This window comes from Microchirus variegatus (assembly GCF_963457635.1).
Source record: "Microchirus variegatus genome assembly, chromosome: 1".
Classification (NCBI taxonomy): domain Eukaryota; kingdom Metazoa; phylum Chordata; class Actinopteri; order Pleuronectiformes; family Soleidae; genus Microchirus; species Microchirus variegatus.
This window is the reverse complement of record NC_139802.1, coordinates 13,423,181-13,448,871: the sequence shown is the minus strand read 5'-3', so window position 1 is coordinate 13,448,871 and position 25,691 is coordinate 13,423,181. Positions and strand designations below refer to the sequence as shown.

At 40.6% G+C, this 25,691-nt stretch overlaps 1 protein-coding gene across 1 annotated transcript in view; it reads right to left on the bottom strand.

Annotated features, from left to right (window-relative positions):
* The window catches only part of adamts16 (ADAM metallopeptidase with thrombospondin type 1 motif, 16), a gene marked incomplete at both ends in the record, with an annotated part of 171,040 nt that extends 145,592 nt beyond the window's left edge, over positions 1 to 25,448 (bottom strand). Inside the window, one exon of the mRNA XM_083898924.1 lies at positions 25,385 to 25,448. Within this exon, the coding sequence (XP_083755050.1) occupies positions 25,385 to 25,448 (64 nt within the window). The remainder of the gene's footprint in view (positions 1 to 25,384) is intronic.
* Positions 25,449 to 25,691: the final 243 nt, after the last annotated feature.

Below are 25,691 nucleotides of genomic sequence, written 5' to 3'. Positions count from 1 at the left end.
ATTTACACAACCTTTCTCAATGGATATATTGGAACATATTAGCATATCCGTCCTGGAATTCACAGTATGGCGAGAGTTCACCTTCAGCCCATGTCCAACACAAGCTTTTGTGAGTAAACAAATAATACGTATTTATAATAGCTGTGTAAATAACAGAGCAAATTTTAAACAGATACATTTGAATAAACTTTTGATAATCTGTCCAACCTGATCATAAGCAACAAATGTGAAACATTTAAATTTTAAATGTATTTCTACTCTCATCATACAAAATAATAATAAAATAATAATAAAACAAAGGAAAAACAAAGATAGGGTGGGTAAACATCACTTCATGTCTTCTCAGATTGTAACGTGGCTTTATTTCTTTGAAACCTTTCAGAGAACTAGGTTGAAATCTATTCCAAGGTAAAGAAATAGTAAAGTCGCTTCCTGAAAGGGCCGAAAGGAACAACAATAAGATCACAGTGTCTGACCTTTGACCGAGGCCATCGTCCTTTTATCATCACCGTCCTTCCCCTTTTCTTCCCTTCGGCAAAAAACTGCCGCTTCTAGAAAGTTATTACCCCTCTGCTATTGTTTCACAAACTCAGCCCTCTAATGTGGAAAAGATTGAGATGATTATAGGACAAACTGAAGGAAAGGGAACAAAAAAGAAAGGAAAAGAAAAAAAGAAAGATATGGGTTTGGCGGGACAGGAAGTAAAAGTCCTAATTCTTTCTTCCTTGGTGGTATATATCAAACCAGTGCAGAAGGGGTAATGGTCTTTTTATTCAGCTGACAAGAAGCCAGTATGTCGAGCCCCCTTCCAATCGATGGGTCTCCATTGTCTCCCTGCCAGCTCACATAGACAAAAAACCTTTACTTGAATTATCTGCTACAACCCCAAACAGCTGTTTTTTAACACAGTTGAAAAGATAAAGAAATATATTAGGGGCCTCTGTAGCAGTGGTGACCCCAATGAAAATGTATTACCCCAGTGCCACCTCTAATTTCAGCCCCCAACTGCTTTTACTAGCACTACGGGTTTTTAATTGTAGTACCCCATTGTGTTTTTTCTGTTTAAACTGAGCCAGCCACTCTTTTTAAATGACCCAGCATGTGAACCACAGCGGCTGTTAATGGTGTGACATTAAACTGTAGTGTTTGCAGCCCTAACCGAAATTGTCAAATTCACCCAAGCAAAAATATTCTACGTGTTCAACTTTGTTTTATACTTTAGAAAAAAAAAAATACTTGCTTGTACTTGTATTAAAGAGTTTTTTTTTCATTTTATACAATATTTGAATCATTATAAACAAGTATCTGTAGTTGTGAGCACAGTTTGCTTCAAACCTCTATATTTTTCCCCCCAAATAATGTTGAGTGATATATCTTGAACCACAACAGTATATTTACACTGTCATTTTAATTGTGTTTATCTCACTTGCCCACCTGCTCATAAGTCTTTGTTTGCAGAGGGACATCTTGATTGTTTGAGGCCCTGCAAGAAAACTAACAAAAACAGCTATGAAAGCCTGGGTCAACAGTCATCATTTCTATCTGACTTATACGGCAATAAACTTCCTTTTTGAGGCAAGAAAGGCCACATAGAAATATCAGAAAAAAAAACCTTTTCTGGATCGCCATACACTTGAACAAGGGTGTCGAGTAACGGCCCAGCTATTATTGTCACCACCCCAACCCCCTTCCAATCAGCAAAAAAAAAAAAAAAAGAGTGGAGGTGGTTGAGATGGTGTGGTGAGGGACTCCACTCCTGCCTTTTTAGTCCCAGGGTGAAGTGTAGGGGTCTCCTAAATGTGCCATGTCGTATCGATCCATATGATCCCTCTAAAAAAAAACAGCCAGACTAGCACTTACACACCGCCCAAGCTGAGTAAGGGCTATTGCTGTGCTACGAAGCTAATCAATTGTCTCTGTATGGAGCGGCTTGTCTTCCGCATGACAATGTCACTTTTCTCTTACTGGCTTATTTTCCTTCACAGAGTCTTACTGTAGCAAAATGAAACAAATGAAAGATACTCAGGGACGGTCCGTCTGATTTTCTTTTCCTTTTTTTTCCCCCCTAAATTTGAGATGATGTGAAACATTTTTTTTTTCTCCATACGTATGCAGAAAAATGTACAGAGAGAGACTTTCGCATCTGAAGTGCATCCAATTGACAGGATAAAATTCCTTGTTTTGTTACTTTTTCATTGTTGTGAAAGAGCATAGTAATATAATGAAGACATGGAAAATGAATAAAAATAATAAAGCAACTCTTCAGCTGTGAGGACTTAGATTTTTTTTTTTTAAATATGTAGCACTGAAAGGGAATGATTAGAATTTAATTTGCTCCCATTTTGTTCCTCATGAATTTAATTTAGTTGACATTTTGAACTTTAACCAAAGCCATGTATGCCCAAATTAGTGATCCAATACCCTCCCTTTTCCTCCTGCAAGCTACATTTCACTTTTGCTTCTACTGGAATCTGGGTTTGGTTTTTACAAAAAAACACCACGCCTTAGCTCCCACAGCTTGCAAAATGACACGGATTTACTTCAGCTGACTAAAACAATTTCTTGTCTGCAAAAATGACAATCAAAACAACTTCTGTTCTGAAATGTGTTATTTCAGCTCAGATGCAGACAATCCCAACAAACATAGCCTGAAGGAGAATTTTGGTTGACCTCAAAACTTCTTGCATTGTGTTTGTAATGTTTTGGCCCGACATAGGAGATACAACCAAGGGTCTGCTCACTGTGTTATCTGACATGTTTATATCAAGTGGGTAAACATGGCCATAGAAAATAATGTAAAAAGAAAAACATATATATATATATAGGAAGACCAGTTTTCAGAAGCACATGTCTGCTTTGGAATTGTAAGAACTCAGGTTCACGATGTCATCCTCTTACTTGGACTGTGCAATGCAAGCCACGGGGGGAGGGAAAAGATGAAACTCTCCATTTTTCTGAAAGCTTATATGTGACCCACTGATGAAAAGTTCTTCCTTTGGAATTAAGTTGAATGTCCAGCGTTATCTCTCTGTTGGAATTTCTCTTATCGCCCAGGGGGAAGCGAGTGACAGATTGATGCACGTTCTTACCTGAGCCTCCCCACGTACGCTCTATATGTATCCTGCAATGGACAGATACTGTTAGTGTGCCCCGCTATTTTATACTTAGACCTCTCAAAAGCTGTTGAGAGACGGGGGTAAGGGAGATGGTCCCCGGCATCCGTGTGCTTGGGTGGGAAGGGGATTCATTTTCAAGAGGTGCAGTGCTTTGTCTGCAGACCATAATGTTGCGGCACAACATATGGCCATATTAAAAGAATTATAGGAACATAGTTCACATTTTAGTGGGATTTGTTTTCAGCACATTTCCCACCACTGTTTTTTTTATGAGACCTTTTAAATGAATCAGAGCAGAAGTGCACTTACAAGAGTAAGCCACGGTTCACATGGTCAATTCAAGTGTAATACTGGCTGGATTATCATATGATGTCACCAAATGTGAATTTGATTATCAGTTCTGGTTCTTCTTCTAATAATTTCCAGCAGGCTGTACACTGGGAAGGTTCAATGCTGGTTTTAAAGTGTGGTTCTTTTATTATTTTAATAGCATTACATTATTAAATTATAGCTGCCATCGTTTGTTTGCTGATTTGTTATTTTTATATAAAATATGTGAAGCTAAAACAAAAACCAAATGTTTCTTCTTTGCTTTGTGCATATTGGATTTTGTGATACTTGTAAGATGTGTTGCAGTACTGACTCTTTAATAATTCTCCGTTATTCATCTTATGCAGCTTAACCGCACATGTATAACCGTACACAAAACTTTGGCTCGTGCATAAGCAGCGGTGTCGAAGTGCGCTGTGTCCAAACTTCTGCAATTGCTTCGATTTTATACTTAAACAAAAACCCCTTCTAAGCATTTTAATCTAGTTCCAATTATAAGATGTAGGGTTCAAATTTAGAATGAGGAATCCACACCCGACTGTCCTGGAAGTGACTGTTCCCTCAGGTTGACATTTTGATATCCTCGGATGACCTTAAAGGCAGGAAGAGCTGCAGACAGCCACATGGTGAACACATTTACTTCACACACACACACACACACACACACACACACACACACACACACACACACACACACACACGCATTATGCGTAGTAAAAAATCTGTAAATGCTTAGTAGCTGGCATGAATGTCAGATTACGTGAACACATTAAGTTAGCATGCTACATACCACTGTTCTTAGGCATGTATTACTCATATTGAACACTCGCTGTCACTTTTTTTAATCTTTTAGCTTCATAACATTAATTCAAAGAGAAATAGCACAAGCTAAATGCTGAATTTAAGATTTAACCTTTTTTTTTTCTTTCTCTACAGCCATATAGCTTTACTCACTCTAAGGCTTTAAATTGATTGCTCGTGTCCCCAGGTTGCAGGAACTTAACATGCCTCTGTCATCCACTTTAAGATGCACTTGAAAAATGCTGTGGGTGATGCCTGATTAGTCTGCCTGCAAGAAGAATCTCAGACAGGCATATTTGCTCATAGAAGTGCTGACTGTGTGCCCTGAACCAGGACCACCAATTATTCCATGAGAGGTTGTGATCTGCGATGAGTGTACTTCTGTTTAAAGATGCCCAGGGGAGTATGGATTGTGGCAGCTAAGGTCTCCACATTCACAAGTAACTTTATAACCTTTGTTGAGCTGTGAGTGGAGTTAAACTTCTGATTCCTACACTTAAATGGTGCAATAACGGGTGAAGCTTGTACTCTGTGAGCTTTTTTCTTTTTTTTTGTAATTGGAGTGTAAGAGTGCACAGACATGTGTGATATTTGAGAAAACTGCATTAACAGTGATCAAACTGACATCCTGGCAGCATATCTTGAAGTGAAGTCAAGTGAGTGCTTATGATGACCTCCGACCTTACACTAGTCTGAGGAGATCAGAACAGTGGAATACATCCTAAGCCGGGGTGCTGAAGCCGAATCTTTTTCGCAGAGCTATCGGAAGGATCTGCCTCCCTCTGCATACCAAGGCAGGGCTTTTACTTCGCCTATAATCTGCACCTGGACAGTGTTGTTCTACTTCTGGGCTTATCTGAAAAGTCATACATTTTATCATTCACCAGGTGCAGCCAGGACATGGTCTGAGGCAGATCGGGTCTCTTTTATCGAGAGAGTATATCTCAATGTCTGATGCCAGGGATTCAGAGGGGAAATGATGGTGTTTGGACCTGGTGTGATGGATCATGTTAAAGTCTAGTATTTTGGTTGAGAATCAAGTCGGGTGACTGTGCTGGGCGACCTGTCCAGGGTCTACCCCACCTTTTGCCCTGTGTCAGCTGGGATTGACTCCAGTGGCCCCTGCAACCCTCGCGGTAGACAATAAATGAACGCATGATAAATATTTACCGCCATCTTTATGTGCAGGGACTATGCCATGGGGTAATGAATTAAACATGAATGAAAGTGTGACATATTGACATAGGAGGAAAGTACTAAATTAGACTTTATATTTTGCAACATATCTTTTCTTACTATTTTCAACAATTGAATCTTGGGTGCACTTTTTAATTAAATGAATTATAAATGTTTTTAGTTCTCATTACAAGAATCTGTCAGCTACTCAACTGTTCGCTATCTTATAATAATGAGTTTTTGATCAAAGTCATCAATGGATAATAGTGTGTATAGGTAAATATTAAATGTCTAAACACTATTTTACAATTTAACACCTTTTCGACAGCCCATCGATCTTGATCATATTCAGAGAACACAGTACCTGTAACCTAGATTCGAGTGAATCTACCGGGACTCTCATGGGTAGAAAAGTGGAAGGAGAGAGGACAGAAAAGCAGGAGATCCATCAGGTGATATATTACCCTGTAGGCATTGTAATTTGTTATATAAGCTTCATGTAAGCTCAGCAGCAAGATTAAAGACCTCCAGCTCAATGTATCAGTCACCCGTCAACTGCTGGGTCAATTTCCCTTTAACCCTTGTTTTGTGGTTCATAACCCTCTTACAAATATGACACTGTCAATCAAAATGTAGTGGCCGAAAAATTCTCCGACCGCCCCGGTGTCCTTGTTTGCCATGTCTGAAATGTCCTTGAACACAATTCACCCTGGACAAAAGAGACGGATGCCAACATACGTGTTATTGTTTATGTTCTTCTTCTTCTTTTTTTTTTTTGTTACTTTAATTTTAAAATATTATTTACAATTCTGAGCTGTTTCAATTACAGATGTTACATTTAATTCCAAAACCCCATGAATGAATACCCCTCATTACACGCTGTGTGTTCTGTGCACTGTTGACTTGCCTCCCATGCAGTCAGTTTTTCTTGGATTTGGGGAACCGACATCTCGAGGGGCTCAGTAGTCATTAGCAGCCGGCAGACATTGGAAAGCATTACACATTGTGACATAAATGACTAAATGAATCAGCACATCTATTAAAGGGTGTGTTCCCTCTGTGGTGCCGTGAAACGAAAAGCCCATATTTTGTGGTGAATGCTAATGACTGGCGTAGGTGTACATTCATCATGGATTATTGGGGGCTTAATTTAATTGAGCTGAAGCGATTGCCTGTAAATCACATTACACTGTCATTTCTCTTTACAGCAAAGAGACAAAAGCCCCCGCTATCTGTGACTTGACAAGACACCAAGGTGGGTGTTCCAGCAGGCAGCAATATTCCACAGACAGAAAGATGGAGTAATGAGTATTAGAGCTGTGCATTTATAATTCAAAAATGACGCCTTTGAATATCAATAATGGAAACGGTGGTGCACATAATAAGAGCTGCTATAAAGTTTGATTGTTGTCATCGGATATCTGCTCAAGCTGCTGTTGTAGCTCTTTGTCTAAATCCAGTTAGCATGGTGATAAACTGGGGTCTGATGGTGTTTACTCTGAGTAGCAGCCGCGCGGCTTGAGGAATGCTCTTATCGCCGTTATTGCGGTGACTGCTTCACACAGCCAGTTAACAAACTGGCCGCGAAAATAAGAGCTGACAGCGTTCAGTCCCCTCCGGTGCCTGTAGCCTCATTCCCCTCAGCTAATGTCCATCAGTATTGCTCATTATTCAAATGAGATGAATGGGATAGTGTCAGACAGCGAGAGTTGGGTGGCAGTGTTATTTTGACCTGTTGTAAATGTCGCAACCTTGCCCTGGTACCTTTCCTTACAGAGAATGATGCTGAGGGAGTGCGGCTCGGTGTAAATAATGTCCCCGTCGCCGTGCCACTTTTTATGAAACGCCTGTAAATAAATCAGCAAGGCTCGATTCTGATATCAATTTTAACACAGCGAATTGACACCTGGCTAATTTACAAGGGCTTTGTGAAATAGAAAAAGTGATAAAAGGCCCGTGTCAATCTGTTGAAGCAAGCGCGGTGAATATCATACCTCTTGTTACGCCACAAGGCCCCTGCCTATGAAAGTGATTGCTCTGTCACTGTGCTAAATAATGAGATTAAATTAATCAGAAAATAATTTATGCTGCAAAATCTCAAGAGTATTTGAAACTCACCCAAAAATAGCAGGCGTTACGAGGTGAAGGCAGTGTTGTGAACTACAAAAAGCAGCACTAAGGAAGCTGGAGAAAAAGCGACAGTGTGCTTCGTAGGCCCTCAGTATTGAGAAGAGGCCAAGTGTATTGTATCCCATAACCTCCTGTTATTGCCATACAACACAGGCGGTGGTGGCGGCCCCAGCCACTATGATGGAGCACCCTTCTCCTCCTGAGAAAGAATGTTTGCTTACTATTTCATCATCCCCTGGGGCCACAGGAAAATAAGCCCATCAGTTGTCATTGTGACAGGATAAAAATGGAGCCGTCATATTTCAGTAACACAATGCATGCGGGGAGAGAGAGCGAGAGAAAGAGAAGAGAGAGGGAGAGAGAGAGCACCATCACCCTATCCAGCAAGTGAATTATGGACCAGCTTCTTTCTCACGCAAAGACTATAAGTTAATATTATCTCCTCAGGATAATTATAGCAAACTTCAATTACTGACCCAGCATTACCGTGTGGCCCTGCACTGTGGGTTCTGACACATACTCCTTTTACACATTTATCTTTTCACTCTAACACAGTAAATCTGCATGATGGCAGTGATTTATCTACTGGTGCCCGTTCCTCGGCTCCACCACCATTCTTCTTCACATACAACGATTGGCCCGGGGTCCCTAGAGTCCCCTTGAGCTTAATGTAAGCTTTTCTTTTTACACTGTATTTTCGGACTAGTTTGTGTCCCCCCCTTTTGTCTTCAATGAATGGGGCAGAGGTCTGGGATTTTGCATTTACTTTACAAGATATATGACCTGGTGATTGCCGTACAAGGGGGCTCATGAACTCTACTGCAAATCCTCTGGGTGCGCCGCAACAACTGCATTGTGTCGGACCACGGCGAGCTCTTAACAATGCCACTCTTCAGCCGGTATCTTGGATGTTCCGTGCAAAATCCTCGACAATGAGTGCTATTGACATCAACATGTTGCCTTGTTAGCATGGAGGACATCTTTTGGGGTCCGTTAGCGTCAGCCTACATTTGGTGTCATGCAGGAGAATGCCGATGGTTCCGAAGGGCTCCAAAGAGGCAGGGCAGATCTGTGAACTGGCCCATTGACACGTCCTCCGTTTTAGTTTGAGGACAGTTTTAAGGGGTACCCCCCAAGAAACATGCAGCGGCAAATTCAAAATTTCAGTTATTTAAGGTATTTCTTTTACATTTTTTTTAACCTGAGTTAACTGAGCATAGTATGAAAGTGATAGATTACACTTTTTAATCCATGAAAACCCCTATATATATATATATACACACACACACACACACACACACACACAAGAAAAGCCCAGGTTGGGAAGATCATAATGACCACTTTTATTCATTCCTGACATGTTTCAACGAAATCATCAGATCACACATTAGCTGTACTCCAATGTCACACACAACAGAAAGGATATCCTGTGTGTCACCAGTGTTCTTCTACGACTATTGTATTGCATCTCAAAGATTAAATAGGAATATCAAATTAGCATGCATATATTACAGAACAATGTGTAAGTCCGCCCTTTTCTTTTTTTTTTTTTTTTTATATCACATAGACTCTTACTCCAAGTGTGACATTTGAGCTACAGCATATTATATCTCATACTCTGCAGGCTATTTGCATAAGAATTGACTGTCTGCCTACTAAGCAATGGCCTGCTTAAAGACTCAGCTGAAAATGTGTGCGTGTCACGAATATGAACATCTAAATCAAGTCAGAGCCTCGCCCTCATATTCCGCAACAATTATTTGGAAACGGCGCGACAGTCAAATTCATACAAATCAAATTTCATTTATATGAGACACATGTTAAAGAGGTGTACACTTTCAGTAATTATTCTGTAAACCTGGTCCCATATTTTCATGCAAATGTATTAGATAGTGACACGTCAAATATGAAATCCAATTTGTTGGTTATGAAACACATGTAGGCAAAAAATGCGTACACTAATTATTTTGGGGGCACCCTGCTCCTCCCCCCCCCCACAACCCGCCACACATTTCATACACAAACTGAACTGGATATTACATTTGCTTAAAACTCAATCATGAAAAATGAAGACTCGATTTGAATTTTTTTTTTTTTAATAAAGATAAGTTGCTTCTATCATTGAATCAGGGAATGCTAATCGGCGCTTTCATTCGGGTGGCGGCAGATAATGTCACCCTAGCTTGAGGCTCTTATTTTGCAATAAAGCATTTACATTCTAATGATTTTATTATAGCTTATACAGGCTGTCAGTGACAGACCAACTGAGCCGCAGCCCCTTCCTCCCAGCCTCTCCCATTCAAATCGGCTGGCAAATTGTATCAGCTATCAGCTCTGAGTGCTTTTATCAAGCTCGCCCAGTGGCAAGCCAGGGCCCACCACAATGAGATGTCTATTGCTTGAAGAGTCTGTATTTAATCATTTCTGCTCGCCGGTATTGTTCTGCTTACAGTGCATAAATAAGTGCTTCAAATAACCCTGGAGTGCCACTGACAATGAAACAAAGTATCTGTCTTATTTATCTTCCTTGCATTCCTCACTGTACCCCTCGTGTGTGTGTGTGTGTGTGAGTGTGTATAATATATATCTCTATTTTTTTATTATTATATATTTTTTTCTGCTTTTTCACCACTTTCTTTATTTGCTGCAGGCAATGTTTCTTATTCACTCACCTTTAGTCTTGGAGCAGTCTGAAATTACTCGCTGATGAGTGGAAGGCTTTTGAGATATAGATAACTAAAAAGCACTTTTGAATAGCAAAAAAAAATCTCCAGTCTCCTGACAAGTCTGTTAGAGAATCACCTCAAAGGGAAAAAAAATGGGATTGGACGTGGGGCCGTTCCTCTGAAAGCGAGGAATTGTTTAATCTTTATCTTATGAGATGAGCAAAATGCTTTACGTAAATTAGCTTACATCACATTATACCTAAAATAAGAGAGTTTTTGTCAGTGTCCTCCAAAATCTTTTTCACATTTGATTAATGTCCTGTTAACTTAAGGAAACTTATGATATTTAACCATGGTTTTGTATTAGTTATTGTTATAATTAAAGGAAACTTGTAGTTCATGTGGTACTAATTGTTACAGTCTACAAGCACCTGCTCTTTAAGAAACATTACATTATGACATGAGCAAAGGTTTTGAAGTAGTAATGCTGTAGTACACCATATGCAGTTACAGTGTGTGTATAAGCTGTGTATTATTAATGACATTGTCCATATTTAAAGGTGCCATATGTAAGAATGTGGCCAAAAACGGTTACTACATTCAAATTCAAAATACCGAGGTCTTTTAGGTTTGGGTTTCTGACGTAACTGGCAACCCGTGGTCGCTCGGCAGCCGAGACTCTAGTGACTGCAATGATTGGTAGATGGCGGTTGGTGGCGCCACATGCCAAAACGATGATGACGAATGATTTCAAAACATAAACATGATTTGCAGTGTGCAAAAGATTTTTTTTTAATGCAAATAGTTTGGCTGTACTGTTGTTGTTGGCGAGTTCAGTTTGTTATATGAATATTATTCATGTAACAGGATTTTATGGCCAGTTGCTTTAGATTTATTACATAATGCACCTTTAACCAAAACGGTCACAATTTATTTGTCCTAGTGAATATTAGCAGATGTAGTTGATTGTGAAAGTGACAAATGTGGGTCACACATTTTTTTTTTATGAATTAACATGAACGTTGTGCTTCAATAGAACACATTTTGTGTTTGTACTTGTTAGTGGAGTGAACCCAGCCAGTAACAAGATATGTCGCTTCTCTGTTACAGTGTTACTCTGTTTGGCCATGTGCAGCCTGGTGTTACATGAAGCTTAAGTAATGTAAAGTATTAGGAGTGGGAACTATTTCTAGAGTCCAGCCAAGATATATAGACCAGTTAAAAGAAACATTTCCTTTGGCCAGAAGAAGACTTGTGGTTGTAAATGTTGTGTTCAACACCTTTTTATTGCACTTTCCATAAACAAACAACATGAACTAGCAGTATAATTTGTCTTACTTCAAGTCTGATCGCATCAAAAAAAGAAAGAAAAAGGGAACGACTTATGAAAACAAGTAAATGATTGAAGTACCTATGCTGCTAATGTGTTATTCTGGGATTTACCTCTCATGTCTAATCATTGTCATACAATCACAGGTGTCAGTTTAACATTGAGGACAGCAGTGACGTGATACAATCATCCATGTCCTTCTATAGTTTTCAGGTGTTCTAGTACAGCGGTCTGGCCATCGTTGACTGCTCAGGGTGTACCTATACACACAGCAGCATGGTATTGTGTTCCAAGTTTAACAAGAGTGCTTTGAACTCACTTTGGAGTTGAATCACCTAACCCCGGGGCAGGTTTGTCACCGTAGCCTCATGTATCAACACGAGACAGAGAATGCCTCAGAGGGACTTTGACTAATTGGGGGGGTTAAACCGCTGTTCATGAATCTCTGGCTTGATCCTCTCAAAATATAATGAATCTGGGCAGGTTTTGAAAAGCCAGGAAACATTTCTTGTGACCTTAGTTGTGAGGCGTTATTCTGGGAGACATGACCGTAAACCCATCCCTCTTCTCCTAAGGCAGTTAAATACCTGCCATTGTGCACCATTGTTCCGTTATTGCTGTTGTCCCTTTTTCTTTCAAACTCAATTCTTTATTTTGGTGTATATTGTTACTGCAGAGAGGCTCTTTTTATCCTGAAGGCAAACATCAAACTAAGAGACAATATCAGCTCCACAAAAGACCTCCAAACTCCATTATGTTTTTTTTTTTCTTTTTCTGTCTCTTGCCACTGCTTCACTCTGTCTTCCTCTCATCCAGTGTTTAGAAGAGTATCACCGTTTCTCTGCCGTTTAGGTAATTTCAACATGTTGGAATCGTGTGGTTAAATGATCCCAATGAGCTCATATTTATTTGTTGGAGGTACAAATTCAAGAACAACAAGTATGATCACATTTTTACGTTGAATAGCCAATTGACTGACAGTGGCTGAACTAAATATAGTACTACAACATAGCCTACTACTAATACATGTACTAAAATATACATATACTACTATTCTACAGCAAAGGCAAGCCACCCTGCAGGTTTTTAATGGCAGCCCCAAGAAACGTACAAAATAGAAAACAATTGTGGATGGTACAGTTCTAGATTGAAACACTTATTTGTGTAACCATTTTATATAGTTAAGTTTATTTTTGAAAAATTGCTATATGATAAAATGTCGAACCAGTTTAAATAGTAAATACTTTCAATTAAAAGTTTGTTTTGGTCTCAGACAAACTACCTTAGGTCAAAGTATCTCTTGCAAGCTGGCCTTTCCCCCATATTCATTCCCGTGTTAGCTAAAACCTTTTGTATATATTTAGGCTGAGAATCATTATGCAGTTTCAATTTATCTGTCAGCTCACTGAGGTAATGTGTAATAAATATAGTCAGAATCGCGGTGATAAGCCAACATTTCAGTGGGAGACGAGAGCATTTTTTATACTTTAAAATGTGTGCGGGGTGATTTTTATTCAACAGACTAATCCACTGTCCTTTCAGTCATTGTATTATTCACTGTGTGTTCATTTCCTGTTGATCAGATTGACTGTTTGATGTATTCCTCTTACTTGACACGGGGACGCTGATAAAACAGTGGCAAATTTACTTATTCGGCTGACAGACGGCAATTTAGCGGGAAATGAAGTTGTCTTGACGATGATGCCATATTACGTACAGACTCTGGCAAATAACCTAGTTTAAATCATCGCCACCACTGTCTGTTTAACTGCTTTTTTATATTCCAATTTTAACGGAAGCCTTTGATGTGATTTGATAAGTGAATACTAATTCCCTGCCAATGAGAAGGAAGGGGAGGGGTGTGTGAAAGTGGAAATTATTATAGAACTGTGATGTCAGTCAATCCTCTACCGCACCTTCCCCCATTATTAACTGGTAATTATTGAGCTAGTACATCCTTTACACTGGCTTCAGTGCTCTACTGTGCAGCACATTTCATTCCACAGAGGTTGTGGATGCTTTAATCTTATTGTTTTGTCACTTGGTGCCGAATATTAAATTTGGTGGAATATATGAATGAGTGTTGTTGTTCATGTCCACCCTCACTGTGGTTTTTTTTCCACTGGAAGAACAAGAAGAAAAAGAAAAACAGGTGCCCATTATAAACCACACCTCAACAATACACACATAGTGTATATAAGTTTATGAATATATATATATAATTGGAAAACAGGTTAAAGCAAAAAAAATAAAAAATACAAATCTGACTTTAGTCTTGACCGTACGTAATGGCACACTGCAAGTAACTGTTCTTTTGAAAGCACGAGCCAGGTTCAAAGACAAATGCCCTTGTTATCCACCATGCTACTGTTTTACATAGCACAATGCCCTAATACATGATTTAAGGAGCTTTCACATATCACATGCATTAGGATAATGGAAGGGAATGATAAAAGTTTCAGTAGCATTAACATGTGATGCATAAAATAAAAGAGCGAGAGAAAAGGTCCAAATATACGATTGTTTAATAATACCAAAAAAGAAAATCTTGCGCTTTTGGACAGAATGTGTATTTCACTAAGGGATGACTTGGATACCAAAGATATATTATTTATTTGGTTATCACATTTATGCCCGTTGTCACTGAAGGTGGTTGCATGTGTGGGTAGACATGTTCAAAACCGCTTAAGTATCAGTTAGAGTAGTAAGGAAAAAGTATGCATAACATGTAATTAAGTGTGCAGCACTTGTCATACTTGCAGTATTCTGTAGCCTGAACAATTAGCCATAAATAAGAACTTTATATTATTTCGCCAACCTAGACAGACTGTATTTGAACACTATTCGAACACTATTTTCAAGAAAAATACCAGGTGAGGTTGTTATAATAAAATGTTTATTACTGAATCAATGAGGTCGTTCTGGGTTTGCTAAGGTTCAGTGATTGGAATGTTTATTTTTGAATGACAACAATGGCAAATTAACCACATTGTGAAAATTTAACAAGACTGTGATCTGTGATCTGACTCTTACCCAGTTAAGACACAACTCTAAGAGGGGAACCCATGTGGTGTGATCTCTACAAGCATTAGTACTTCATTTAAGGTAGTAGTAGTATCTTGACTATTGATCCGCTGTAGCTTCATTAGCTGGGAACTGACATCTCAGATTGATGTCTCTTTAAACTGGGTCTTGGTCAGTGATACCTGGGGAATCACACTATTGACTTTGGACTGTTTCTGCTGCTAGGCCTCCAGAGACTCTGTGTTAGCTTTAATGGGATCCATCAATTCAGCTTCCCTTTTAATAATTATTGTTTTACCATTCACAAGAGACTGCAGCATCTGAAGTTGTTATTTATTTCCACCGTTGCCTGGAGACAACAGAGACTCTCTTGTCTCAAGGAATTTGTAATTTGGGACGGAAGGGGGTTGTTTTTTTTTTTCATTCTTTTTTTTTTTCTAAGTCAAGACAAGCTCCTCCTTTCAACCCCTTCTTCCAAAGAACAATACACAAGGGAAGATTACAAAGAAAAGATAAAATTCCATATGAGTAATCCAGAAATCCCTGTTCAATTATTTGACATCATTAACCTGTATATTGAAGAAAGGGAACACGCTTTTCCCAAAGATTAGCATTGTGTAATTGAAAGACTGTTCCTCTCTGTGTGACAGACAATTGCTTTTCATACATTTGATGCCAAGACTCGTGTTGTTGTTCTTAACGGTGTCTTTGATTTTCATCTGGTTTAACACACGGTGACCACAGGAAGTTGAGACACATAAAAGCACAACCTTGCAGACCTTCAAGTTCACCTTGTAAGGTGGGGGAGGGGGGCGGGGGCTGCCTCAGATGGTTCTGAAAAGGCGTTTCGGGGAGAGGGAGAGAATGACGGAGTGATAGAACAAGAGGAAGAGAGGGAGAATTAAGTGATCTTGGTACATGATGAAAAGGAATGCTAATGTTAAGTACATTGATCAGCTGCTCCACCACAGCTAACCCACCCTTTGCCCCCTGCAATATCAATCCATTGAAAACATCATTTGTATCAGCGGTTGTTTCTTTAATTAAGATCTGGACCAAATCTTTGGTATTGATCTGTGCCATTACCTTATCGACATTGTCTCGCCAAGCTGACTCAGTGGCTTTTTCTCTATTGAAATGACGTTGCTTAGGGGTACAAAGTGCACCACCGTTTTATGTCATATAAGCAAAGCCGAGTCTTTGTCTGCTGTCTGAACGAGGTATTCAGGGTAAGTGGTGCTGACCAGTATTGACATCCGTTTGTGTCACTTAACAAAATTAAACATGTGGGAAAACAGCCTGCGAGACTTGAATTCTTAGGGGAGTCGTGCATTTGAATCTAGCAGATGTGATTTTTACACAGTGCTAAGCAGCCATACTATATACTATGACGGTGCCTGTTTTAATGATAAAGGCAAATGATATATTCTAAAATATCATCAATGGTCAGGACTATACTTGAAAATCATTATATTTCATCACCAGCAGTATTCTTTTTTTATTGCAGGATATCTCTCTCTTCTTCACATTTCCCCCCTTGGAATCCAGCAATAATTCCCTCTGAAATAGCCTTCAGTAGAGTGTACAGCATTTACTTCATCATCATTAAGAATCTATCCCACAGTCATTACAGTGATTGATAAGGCCACTGAAACCTCAAAGGCATATTTTCTATATGGAATATCCCTTTACTTGGATCTCTTTCCTGTCTAACTGAACAATGACACATTTTCTGTTATCTGGGTTTTAGGAAGCTCATCCCTACATCAGCTTTCCCCCATTCTATCCCTGTTTCTGCTTTTATTTCCGCCTTGGAGAAAATCGGCAGAGCCGCCTGGTGTCTCCTCTCCAACCCAGCCCCTCGCATGGTTGCGCATTGGTACAGGACACACTCCTGAATCCATGTGCCTCGCTGTGCCTCAGGTGATGTTCCTCAAGGGCCTACTGCCACAGCCTCTGCCTCGCAGGTGGCCGTTAACACGCAAAGCAGCCCGCTTCCTGCAGAATACCGCCAGTCAATCCTACTTGTCTCGCCACATGAAGCAGTCCAGCATCCTCCCACCTGATAAAATACAAAACTCCCCCCCTCCTCATCTCTAAGCCCCTGAAGTGTTAAATATGTTTCCCCCAACTTACCCTCCACCCACCCCTGCGGGAGCACCCCACATTACACTCCTGAAAAATCCCCAAGAAGAGCATTTATTTATTTTTTTCTTCATGAGTGAAAGGATCGGTGGAGGCTTTGCATCTCCATGGGCATTTTCAACAACGCCTGCATCGCTCCGATTGCAAACACCACAAACAAATCCAATAGCCCCCGCTAATCTGATCATCTCATCCACAGCACTTTTCATGCTGGGTTCCTCCCTCAGAACCCCTTGTACTAGTTCCAGTCTGGGAGTGTGTGATAAGACACTGGAAATTTAGTCATCATCTTCAGCGCAAAGGAGCTCAGAGGAGGGATTATGATATTCCTATAACCTTACATTGGATATGGACCGGGGCAGTTCCCAGCGCGGATACAATCCTGTACATAGCTGTCTGTCCAGCCCTTTTTCTCCCAGCTTCATCCACCGCCTCTTCCCTTTTAAAAGGTTGACTTTACAAGATTAGTGCATGCTAGCCATCATCATGTTAGCAGAGATAGCAAGGAGAAAACATAATGTTTACTGTTGCGGAATACATTTTGCCCCTCGATAAGAGGCCCAAAAATTACACACTATTAATTCAGTTGTGTGTGTGTGTGTGTGTTGGTTAACATAAAAAGTAGTTTAACTAGATAAGTTGCATATACTGTATGTATTCTCAAGAAACGCTAAAAGGATTGGCCCTCTAAGATGGAGAAACACTTGAGAATAGAATAACATTTCTTCCAGCAGATTTTTAGGAGATTATTCCAAATGCTTGCTTCACACAAACAGGGATGGGACGAAAATCACTCTCGATCCCCACAGACCTCATTTTGATCAGATTGGCACATTCAAATATCTGTACCACAAAGACGAGCACTGAGATGACTTTTTGGCATTTGTGGGTGCCAAACAAATCAAAACACCATGTTCAAATTTTGCAAGCATGTGTCTCATTTAGTTTGGCAGTTGCATGTCACTTGCTGTATAATTATTGTGAATGTCATTCAAAATAGGGTTATTTTTTTTTATGTTTGTTTGTTTGCTTTTGGCTGGTCATAATTTCAGTGGAAAGGGTGTACTGCATTTACTCTTTGAAAATAGCATCTCGGTATCCTTCAGCTGAACTTGCAGGATCAATTACTTGCTGCATCGCTTGCTCCCAGCTCTACTTGGGAACTCATAAACTATTGGCACGCGCACTGTCACTTATACAGCTATTTAGACACAGTGTAATCAGGGAACTGGATAAAACATGACCGCTAAAAACATAGAGAACTGGCTGGTGAAATTAAATTAGTTTGGGAGAGTCATTAAATGGCATTTTAAGCTCAACGCAATGTGTGCTCATGGCTACACTTTGTTCCGAAGAATCTAGCGTAGTTTTACCAAAACAGGCGTTGCACGATCTCACTGCACTGTGGCCATCGCACACCTTTACAAACACAGCTGCTTTGAGATATCATTAACAAGCAAACATATTGCCTTATAGCCTCATATTGCAGAGCAAAGGCAAATCAGAAAGAAAGGCTGCACTAGATTCAAACAATGTGACTCATGATGGTTATTAACGGACCTCAGCCTCATGTTTTTTGGTGAGATGGACACACTAAATGGTGTCACAGGCAGGTAATTATGTAGCAGGCGCTCTGCAGAGCAGCTCATCACTGTCACACAGTTCACAGTTTGCCATCTCTTTCCCTGAGAAACTACTAAGCTGCATCTAATCATGAAAAGAATCCCAGGATATATCTCAGTCCATTAGCGGAGTCACGCTTGCAGTATAACATCAGTCAAACATTATAATAGCCTGAACAATACTCTGTCGTATATGCGGTGAGCTCATTGTTCTGTCATTTTTTAAAGTATGTATTAGACATCTTTGACAGGTGGTGTTAAATATTGATTATGATGTGTTTGAAATGTTTTGGCTGTATATTTTAACACTGCCTTTTTTCTGTCTCTCTCCATCTATCTCCCCCTCTTTCATTCTCTCTCTCTCTTCTCTCTGGTCCTCTTAACAGTGCAGTGAGCTCACATTTTTTACCTCCTGTGATACAGACTCATTCAAAGTCAGATTAAATTAGGGCAGGGCTGTCTCGCTGAGATCCAGAGTGACAGAGATGTCCCAAGCTACAGGAAGCAGCAGTTACAGTTCCAACACCACCACCAACCCCCCCAGCCAACCCAGCCCCCGCACTTCCCACATCGCCCATCAATATTTCATTAGGTAACCTTAGAAGCAAAGTATAAGTGAACAAGCCTGTGCATGTGGCGTGCACGCGTACAAGCACGCACACGTGCGCACACAGACACACACACAGTATAGGTTTGCTGAGTTTCGGTCTGGCCAGACATACGAGGAAAGGTAAGCCCCCCCTCCCTCCTTTCTCTGCTACTCCTCTTCCACTTTCTCCTCATGGAAGATTTAGCTTCCATTCATTTATCCTCATTCAGGATGACAAAAATCAATCATTTCATTCTCTCTGGATGGCTACCCGTTTAGAATGGGGACAGCAACTGAAATGAAATACACATTTCCCTCAGCTGATCCCCCCTTGTGATAGATTTGTGCAGCAACAAACGGGTGGAGTTTGGATTTCTGGAGTCAAAATGGAAGTGTTTGTACTATACATCTTCTAATCACCCTCAGTGCACAGACACCAAGGTGTTGATAACATTCTTATCTTAGGGTGAATGCATGACAGGTTACTGTAGTAAGCCAACCATGTCATATAGAACCAGCTTGTGACTCACAAGTGGCATTTAACACTTTGTCAGAGGCCCAGTATGTCCTAGGGGAAAATAATGTGTTTACAGTAATATGATGAGATGAATTGAAGGCCTGCTGTTAATTACGTTAAAAACATGCAGGAATCATGCATCAGAGGAAAGTTGAAAACTATGAGATACATCAGTTTGTTCTTGTTTTTAAATCCAATGCTTCCCTCCCAGATTGTTCTAGCTTCACGAGTTATGAGTTTTTACACAGCTTTAAAAAAGATCTTTGAAAGTGAGGCAATACCAACAACAGGGGGGAAAAAAACAAATATGCTGATTTTTCAGTCCATTGATCCTTATTTATTTTGTGCCTTTGTCTGTATGGTTTTCTTTATGCAACGGCTTATTCGCCAGATCAATAATTCACTGAGGTGGCAATGTTGTTTTAGTTTGGATGAAAATAAGTCGTATCCGTTTCATAAAGCTTTGAATAACGTTCATCATGGAACGATATTCAATAGTCCTTGAAAGGAAAATGCTGCATGTATTGCTGCGAGTAATATATAAAAGTATTATAGTTGTCCACGAGGTACATGAGAGATTTATTCTTAAGTTTCATGTCTCTTTTTCATATTATTTTTCCAGTGTTATGTATTCATGGGTTCCTGATCTTCTGAAGCACTGATGCATGATGTGTCAAAAACCTAGATTAAATGACAATACCTACTGTTGAAATTGTGATTGTACCGTGTTAGATTTTTGTTGGGGAAATGTGTTTTTTTCTATTATTTACATCTATCATTTATTGGAGAACATACGCACATATACATTTAGATATTCCAATTCTGGATCTTGATGTTTTTTGCCACAAAAAAAACTCACGGGAACTAGTGTCCTTATACGGCCACCCAGATCATATCTTTGCTGTTCTATGGCAAACATGATCAGTTATTGGTAGAAACACGTAATACCATTTCTGTTGTGTTTCTCATAATACTGTATATAATTCTGTGTAATGAAATGCATTCCGAAAACACAACACTGTTATGAGAAGTCTAAATGTCAAAAGGGAACAGAAAAATGGCTGGGACACACACCTGCTTGGAATGATTAAGCAGTAGCGATTCCTTTTTTCCCATTCCAACAAATGATTGCACAAGCCGACAAAAGGTGTTGATTCAGAGGGCAAATTAAGCCCTGAACAGGCAAGATAATGTGCCTGTGATCAATTAACACAGACACAAGGTGTACTGGTTTCACTTTGAAACTTTCAGGGCCGGCCAACGGGCCCCTCTGTGCATTTCAGCTGAGCAGCACTAATCAGTTCTGTGGCGTGCTTCTAAAGGCAGCCCTGGACTCAAAGTATGGATTTTGCCTGGGGACTCTCCCCAGGCAATGAACTGACTAGTCAAACGTGTTCACAGCAGCCCTAATCTCACTCTAGGACACTGACTTGACATGAAAGCCCATATAGCTATATTTATATTTTACACATAAGCTTTGTTGTTTGGTTTTTTTAAAAGAAAAAAAAAAACTGCTTCAAAATAAAGAGTGTTTTTTTTAACATTATGGGGGAAACAGAAATGTCTCTGAAGTTCAGGATAAAACCTGTGTATTTTATCTCTTTGAACAAGCGGCTGCAAATAGATCGGAAGGTGGATGTGCAACAGTTACAGACTCTCCAGTTCACAGTGGGTTTGATCTCTTTCTCGTTCCCTTTCCTTGTGAAGGACACCCAATAACACAGCAATATATCAGTATAAGCACCACACTTCATTGTTCAGTGGTCAATGCAGTACAATCCAAGTACACATTATACACACACACACACAAGCGCTGATATGGAGTTGAGTTTGATTCGGGCGGGGTCTCGCATTAAAAGAGCTCTTGCATCGCACGTAAAGCTTTACATACAGTAGGTACTGTCAGCTTACTGTCACTATGTTTCCTCATGCGCCAATTGTGTAAGTATTAATCTTGTTTGAGAGAGAATATGCAGGCATAACAGGCAGGCTTAGGTGGGAGGCAGATGATGATATATCTATGAAAGTGAGTAATATGATGTACCTTTATAAAGGCCGGCTCCACAGTGAGAGAGCACCTTAATCCCCCCTCTAAACCACCCTCTCCATCTCTGCGAGGTGCTGATTTTGCTCTGCTTTGAATCCGCGTGTCTCCTTCTCTCTCTCTCTCTTTGGTTTGTCTTGAAGTGAGAGAGATATCTGCCCGTACTATTTTCTTTGAGATTAACTGACTGATGGGCCTCTTTCGAACCACATCATCCTCACCATATGGATCATGGCAGATACAAATCACATATAGGTGTTGGGGCAAAAGATAGCGCTCATAAAATACTCTTGTCTGACAGTGTGTCAGGGTGTGGCCTCTTTCAGTGTTAGGAGCTTTATGAATTGAGGATTTGTAAATTGTCTGTACAATTGGGCAACTGAAAGATTCTAGATTGCGTGATGATAGATTGATATAAGGCGGGTGTGAGAACAGGGATGAAATTCAGTCCAGTCTGTAACCATGGTCTAAGACCAACAAAAGCACTTCAGTGCATGACACGTGTTCCTTCAATGTAAAATGTGGTGTTACTTTTGGCTTTAACAGCCTTTTCTTGAGAGGAAAGTAAACGAACACTTGCTTCTCCGAAGAATTCTTGTGTTAACTGCTAGCTAATGATATTATATGGAACCCGTGGCCTTGGTAAAACGTATTACATTTCTTGGCTTGAATGTATCATGCTATGGATTACAGTCCAGCCTCTGGAGGGCCACAAACCACATTAGCTTAAATTACCAAATTTGAACTTTATGCGTACAAACCCACACCCACCGCACAGGGTTTTAGCATTTTATGTGTCATAATCCCCTATTCCCCACCATCATAACCCCCTCCCTCTTCTCTCCTCTGCAGAATGACTATTAGGTTATTGAGAAATTTACCACACATGTCATCCCTAAGATGAATGTCTGCCGTTCTGATGTGTGAGGAATGGAATCTGAGCAGAGCCGGAAAGACGATAGTCAGGAAAAAAGAAAGGAATGGTCAGCTGTGAAAACATGGGCAGTGCCAGATAAGGCACTCCAGTTCACTTCATGCGAGTCCTGATCCCAAACCTGGAGGAGGTTTGTGTGCAAAAACAACTTAAGGTGGTAATTATCTGCTACCTTCTCCTATAGAAAGAGGGGGGGGGCATAACGAGAGAATATGCAAGTAAAAGGTTGTGTAATGTATATGGTATGGGAAATCTAACAAAAAATATATATATTTTACAATAAAAATGTTATTTGAACTTTCTGATGAAGATTATTATTAAACAAAGTTTATTATAATTCTCTCTATCTCACTCTCTTTCTCTGCGTTTGTGTGTGTATGCATGCCCATATGCACAGGGACATTGTGAACATACAGTATGTGCATACGTGTCTGTGTGTGTGTGCGTGTGTGTGCGTGTGCTGCGTGTGCGCGCGCGCGCCCCTGTTCTTTACCCATCGGATGGGAGTTGAGGTCAGTCCCTTCGGGCTGTTTAACAGACATCAGTTGTCCTTTCTTCTTCAGGAAATGGATGCAGCTGATTACTATCCGAGGATTCATAAATTCTTTATGGGCAAGTTGAAGTTATAGGAGCTGATGAATTCAGTCTGTGAGACGGCCCATGCCAAATCCCCCCCCCCCCCCTTCACTCCATACTGCCCTCATCCACAATGGCCAAAGAGATGAAGGAAGAGCCTGTCTGTATACTGTATCTCTTAGACTCCGTCCCTTTTCACTTTTACCTCCCTTTCTTTTTTCTCCTCTCCTGTATCTTTATCTCTTTTTCTCTCTCCCCATCTCCTTCTCTTTTACCTTTAATCTAAAAACTGCATGTGACCATTTAGCAAAACCCCGAGGAGCAAACCAAGACTTGTTTTCAATACTCTTACCCATCAGAGAGCGCCGCTTGAAGTTTTCCTACATAATGTACTCTGTAAGATTGGCCTTGTTCTTCCAATGTTTCAATCCTATCTTTTCCAAAATGGACTTTACAGACACTAGCCTGCCTGTCCCCGAAGGCCATTATCATTCTTTCGGGTGGTTGTCTCTGCGTTTACATTAGGGCTTATCTGCAAATTTGTGAACTTTTACCAAATGTAGTCTGTCCAACAGTTGACGTCCAACATCCTTTCCTACATCAATCAGTGTTTTAGTTTCCCCTTTCAAAGCCGTATGAGGCCTTGATGTTTTTCTTTTTTGAATGGATATCCAGAGGCAGTCTGGTGCACTGTCCTCTCTTTCTCCCCTTCCATTTCCAAACACTTTTTTTTCCTTGGGTTGTCTTGTGTGGGGTGCTCACTAACTAAGCCAATCTGGCTACACCAAGCATGCAGAGGAGTTATCCACTGGTCGGGGGTGTTTATATAAATGAGGACAGTGTGACACCCCAGGGTGTTTCTCAGCGGGTACTATTCCTTCAAAAAAAAACAACAACTCTGTGTCACTTGCTCCTCAAAGTCCCTCGCCTTGTAAATAGATTTTGATGGATACGCTTTCCTCCTCGCCCTCACACTCAAAGTACAAATACTTTCACCGCATAAGACCCACGACTCACTTCAGTCTAAGTGTGCACAGCTACACATCCATACATAATCAAACACTGGCCACCTACTAGAGTATGATCAAAACAAGCGTGGGAACAAAAGTTTGTCAGAGGAGCCTCTGCCTTATACACTCAAACAAAGATGTATGGATTTTGTATAGCTGATTGGATGACCTTTCACTGGTATAGTCGGAAGTGTAGTCTTTGAAGTGAGCCTCCCGCTGGGCATAGGTTTGTGAGCATAAACAGTCTGCCTGGATCATTTGTAGGTTATCACTCAGATGTTTGCGAACAGTTGTTTGGTCAAAAACGATGCCTGCAGATGAGCTGAATTACAGCTCGGGGGAGTAAATTGTGCTCACTGCATACACCGCAGTCCTTTTAATGATATTTCAAAGTAAATAATTTGTAATTAAATTACAGTTGGAAAAACACATTTTATGTTGCTTTTGGAACTCTGTACCAAACCAATGTGTGCACTTGTTTGATAGATTTCTTGTCAGCTTTGATTACAAGAATGATTTTCTGACGCCACACACTTCCACTTTGACTGTCGAATACATAACGCTTCTTTTGGATCTGCAATTAAAAAGGGCGTTGATGTGGAAACGAGCATTTCTTTTAGAGGATAAGGTGTTGAAATAACAGTCGACACAAAGAGGCTCTTTACACCCGCTCCTCTAATGCCGAGCAAGAAAGAAGAACAACCCTGCTTGATCTGGCCATGTGTGATGACTCTTGGAGGTCAGACGGGTTAAATGGTATTTGATTAAAATCAGTAGATGGCCAACTCTCTCTTTTTCACACGTGCACATACAGACACACACTTGCACACGCACAGATGCACAAATAGACCCACCTAGTCTGGTCTGTTGGGAATAAGGAAAAGAAAATAGCCTTCTCTCTGCTCTCCCCGTCTTGTTGTGGTTGTGGTGGGGGCTTGGAGGAGAAGTGGGCTTGGGGCGTGGGGGGGGGGGGGAGGGGTGAAGTCGACCTGTATGTTTGGCTGGCAAAAAAAAAAAAAAGCCTTGCCACTGTTTATCAAGCCACGGCAAATCCAATTAGCCTGTGGCCTGCCTTCCAACCCTATTAACCTGCTCAGCTGTGAGAGCACTCAACAGCTCCTGCCAATATCTCATTTCTTTCAGCCGTTGATAAGATCGGCTCAAGATATTCAGTGGGGTTCACTTCAGCCCCATCTCAGATGTTACAGCTGCTGCCGAGGCTTTAAAACCACAGCATCAGCCCTGATATCTCTCTCTCCCTCTCCCTTCCTCCATCTCTCTCTCCTTCTCTTTCGTTTTTTCAGTCTCTTCATTTTTTTTTTCCTTTTCCCACTCCCTGTGTTCCAGCCCACTCCTCTACCAAACACCTGTCACCTCTGTCTCTTCCCATCTCCCTGCCGTTCACCTTGCTCTTTTTCACACCCCATACCTCTTCCATCATCACACCTACCACCGCTCTATCTATCTCTCTCTCTCTCGATTTTTCTCTCACTCTCTCTCCTCCGTCATGTAGCTACACAGAGACAACAAAACAACTAGGACAGTAACTTCCAGGCCTATGGCTTGTTTCCTCCCAGACAGCGATCAGGGCGCAGGCCCCACTGTCTGACAGGAGGGGAAACAGATTTTTCTTATCATGGCCTGCCCACAAAGGGCCAGGCCAGACCCGCATGATTAGCAT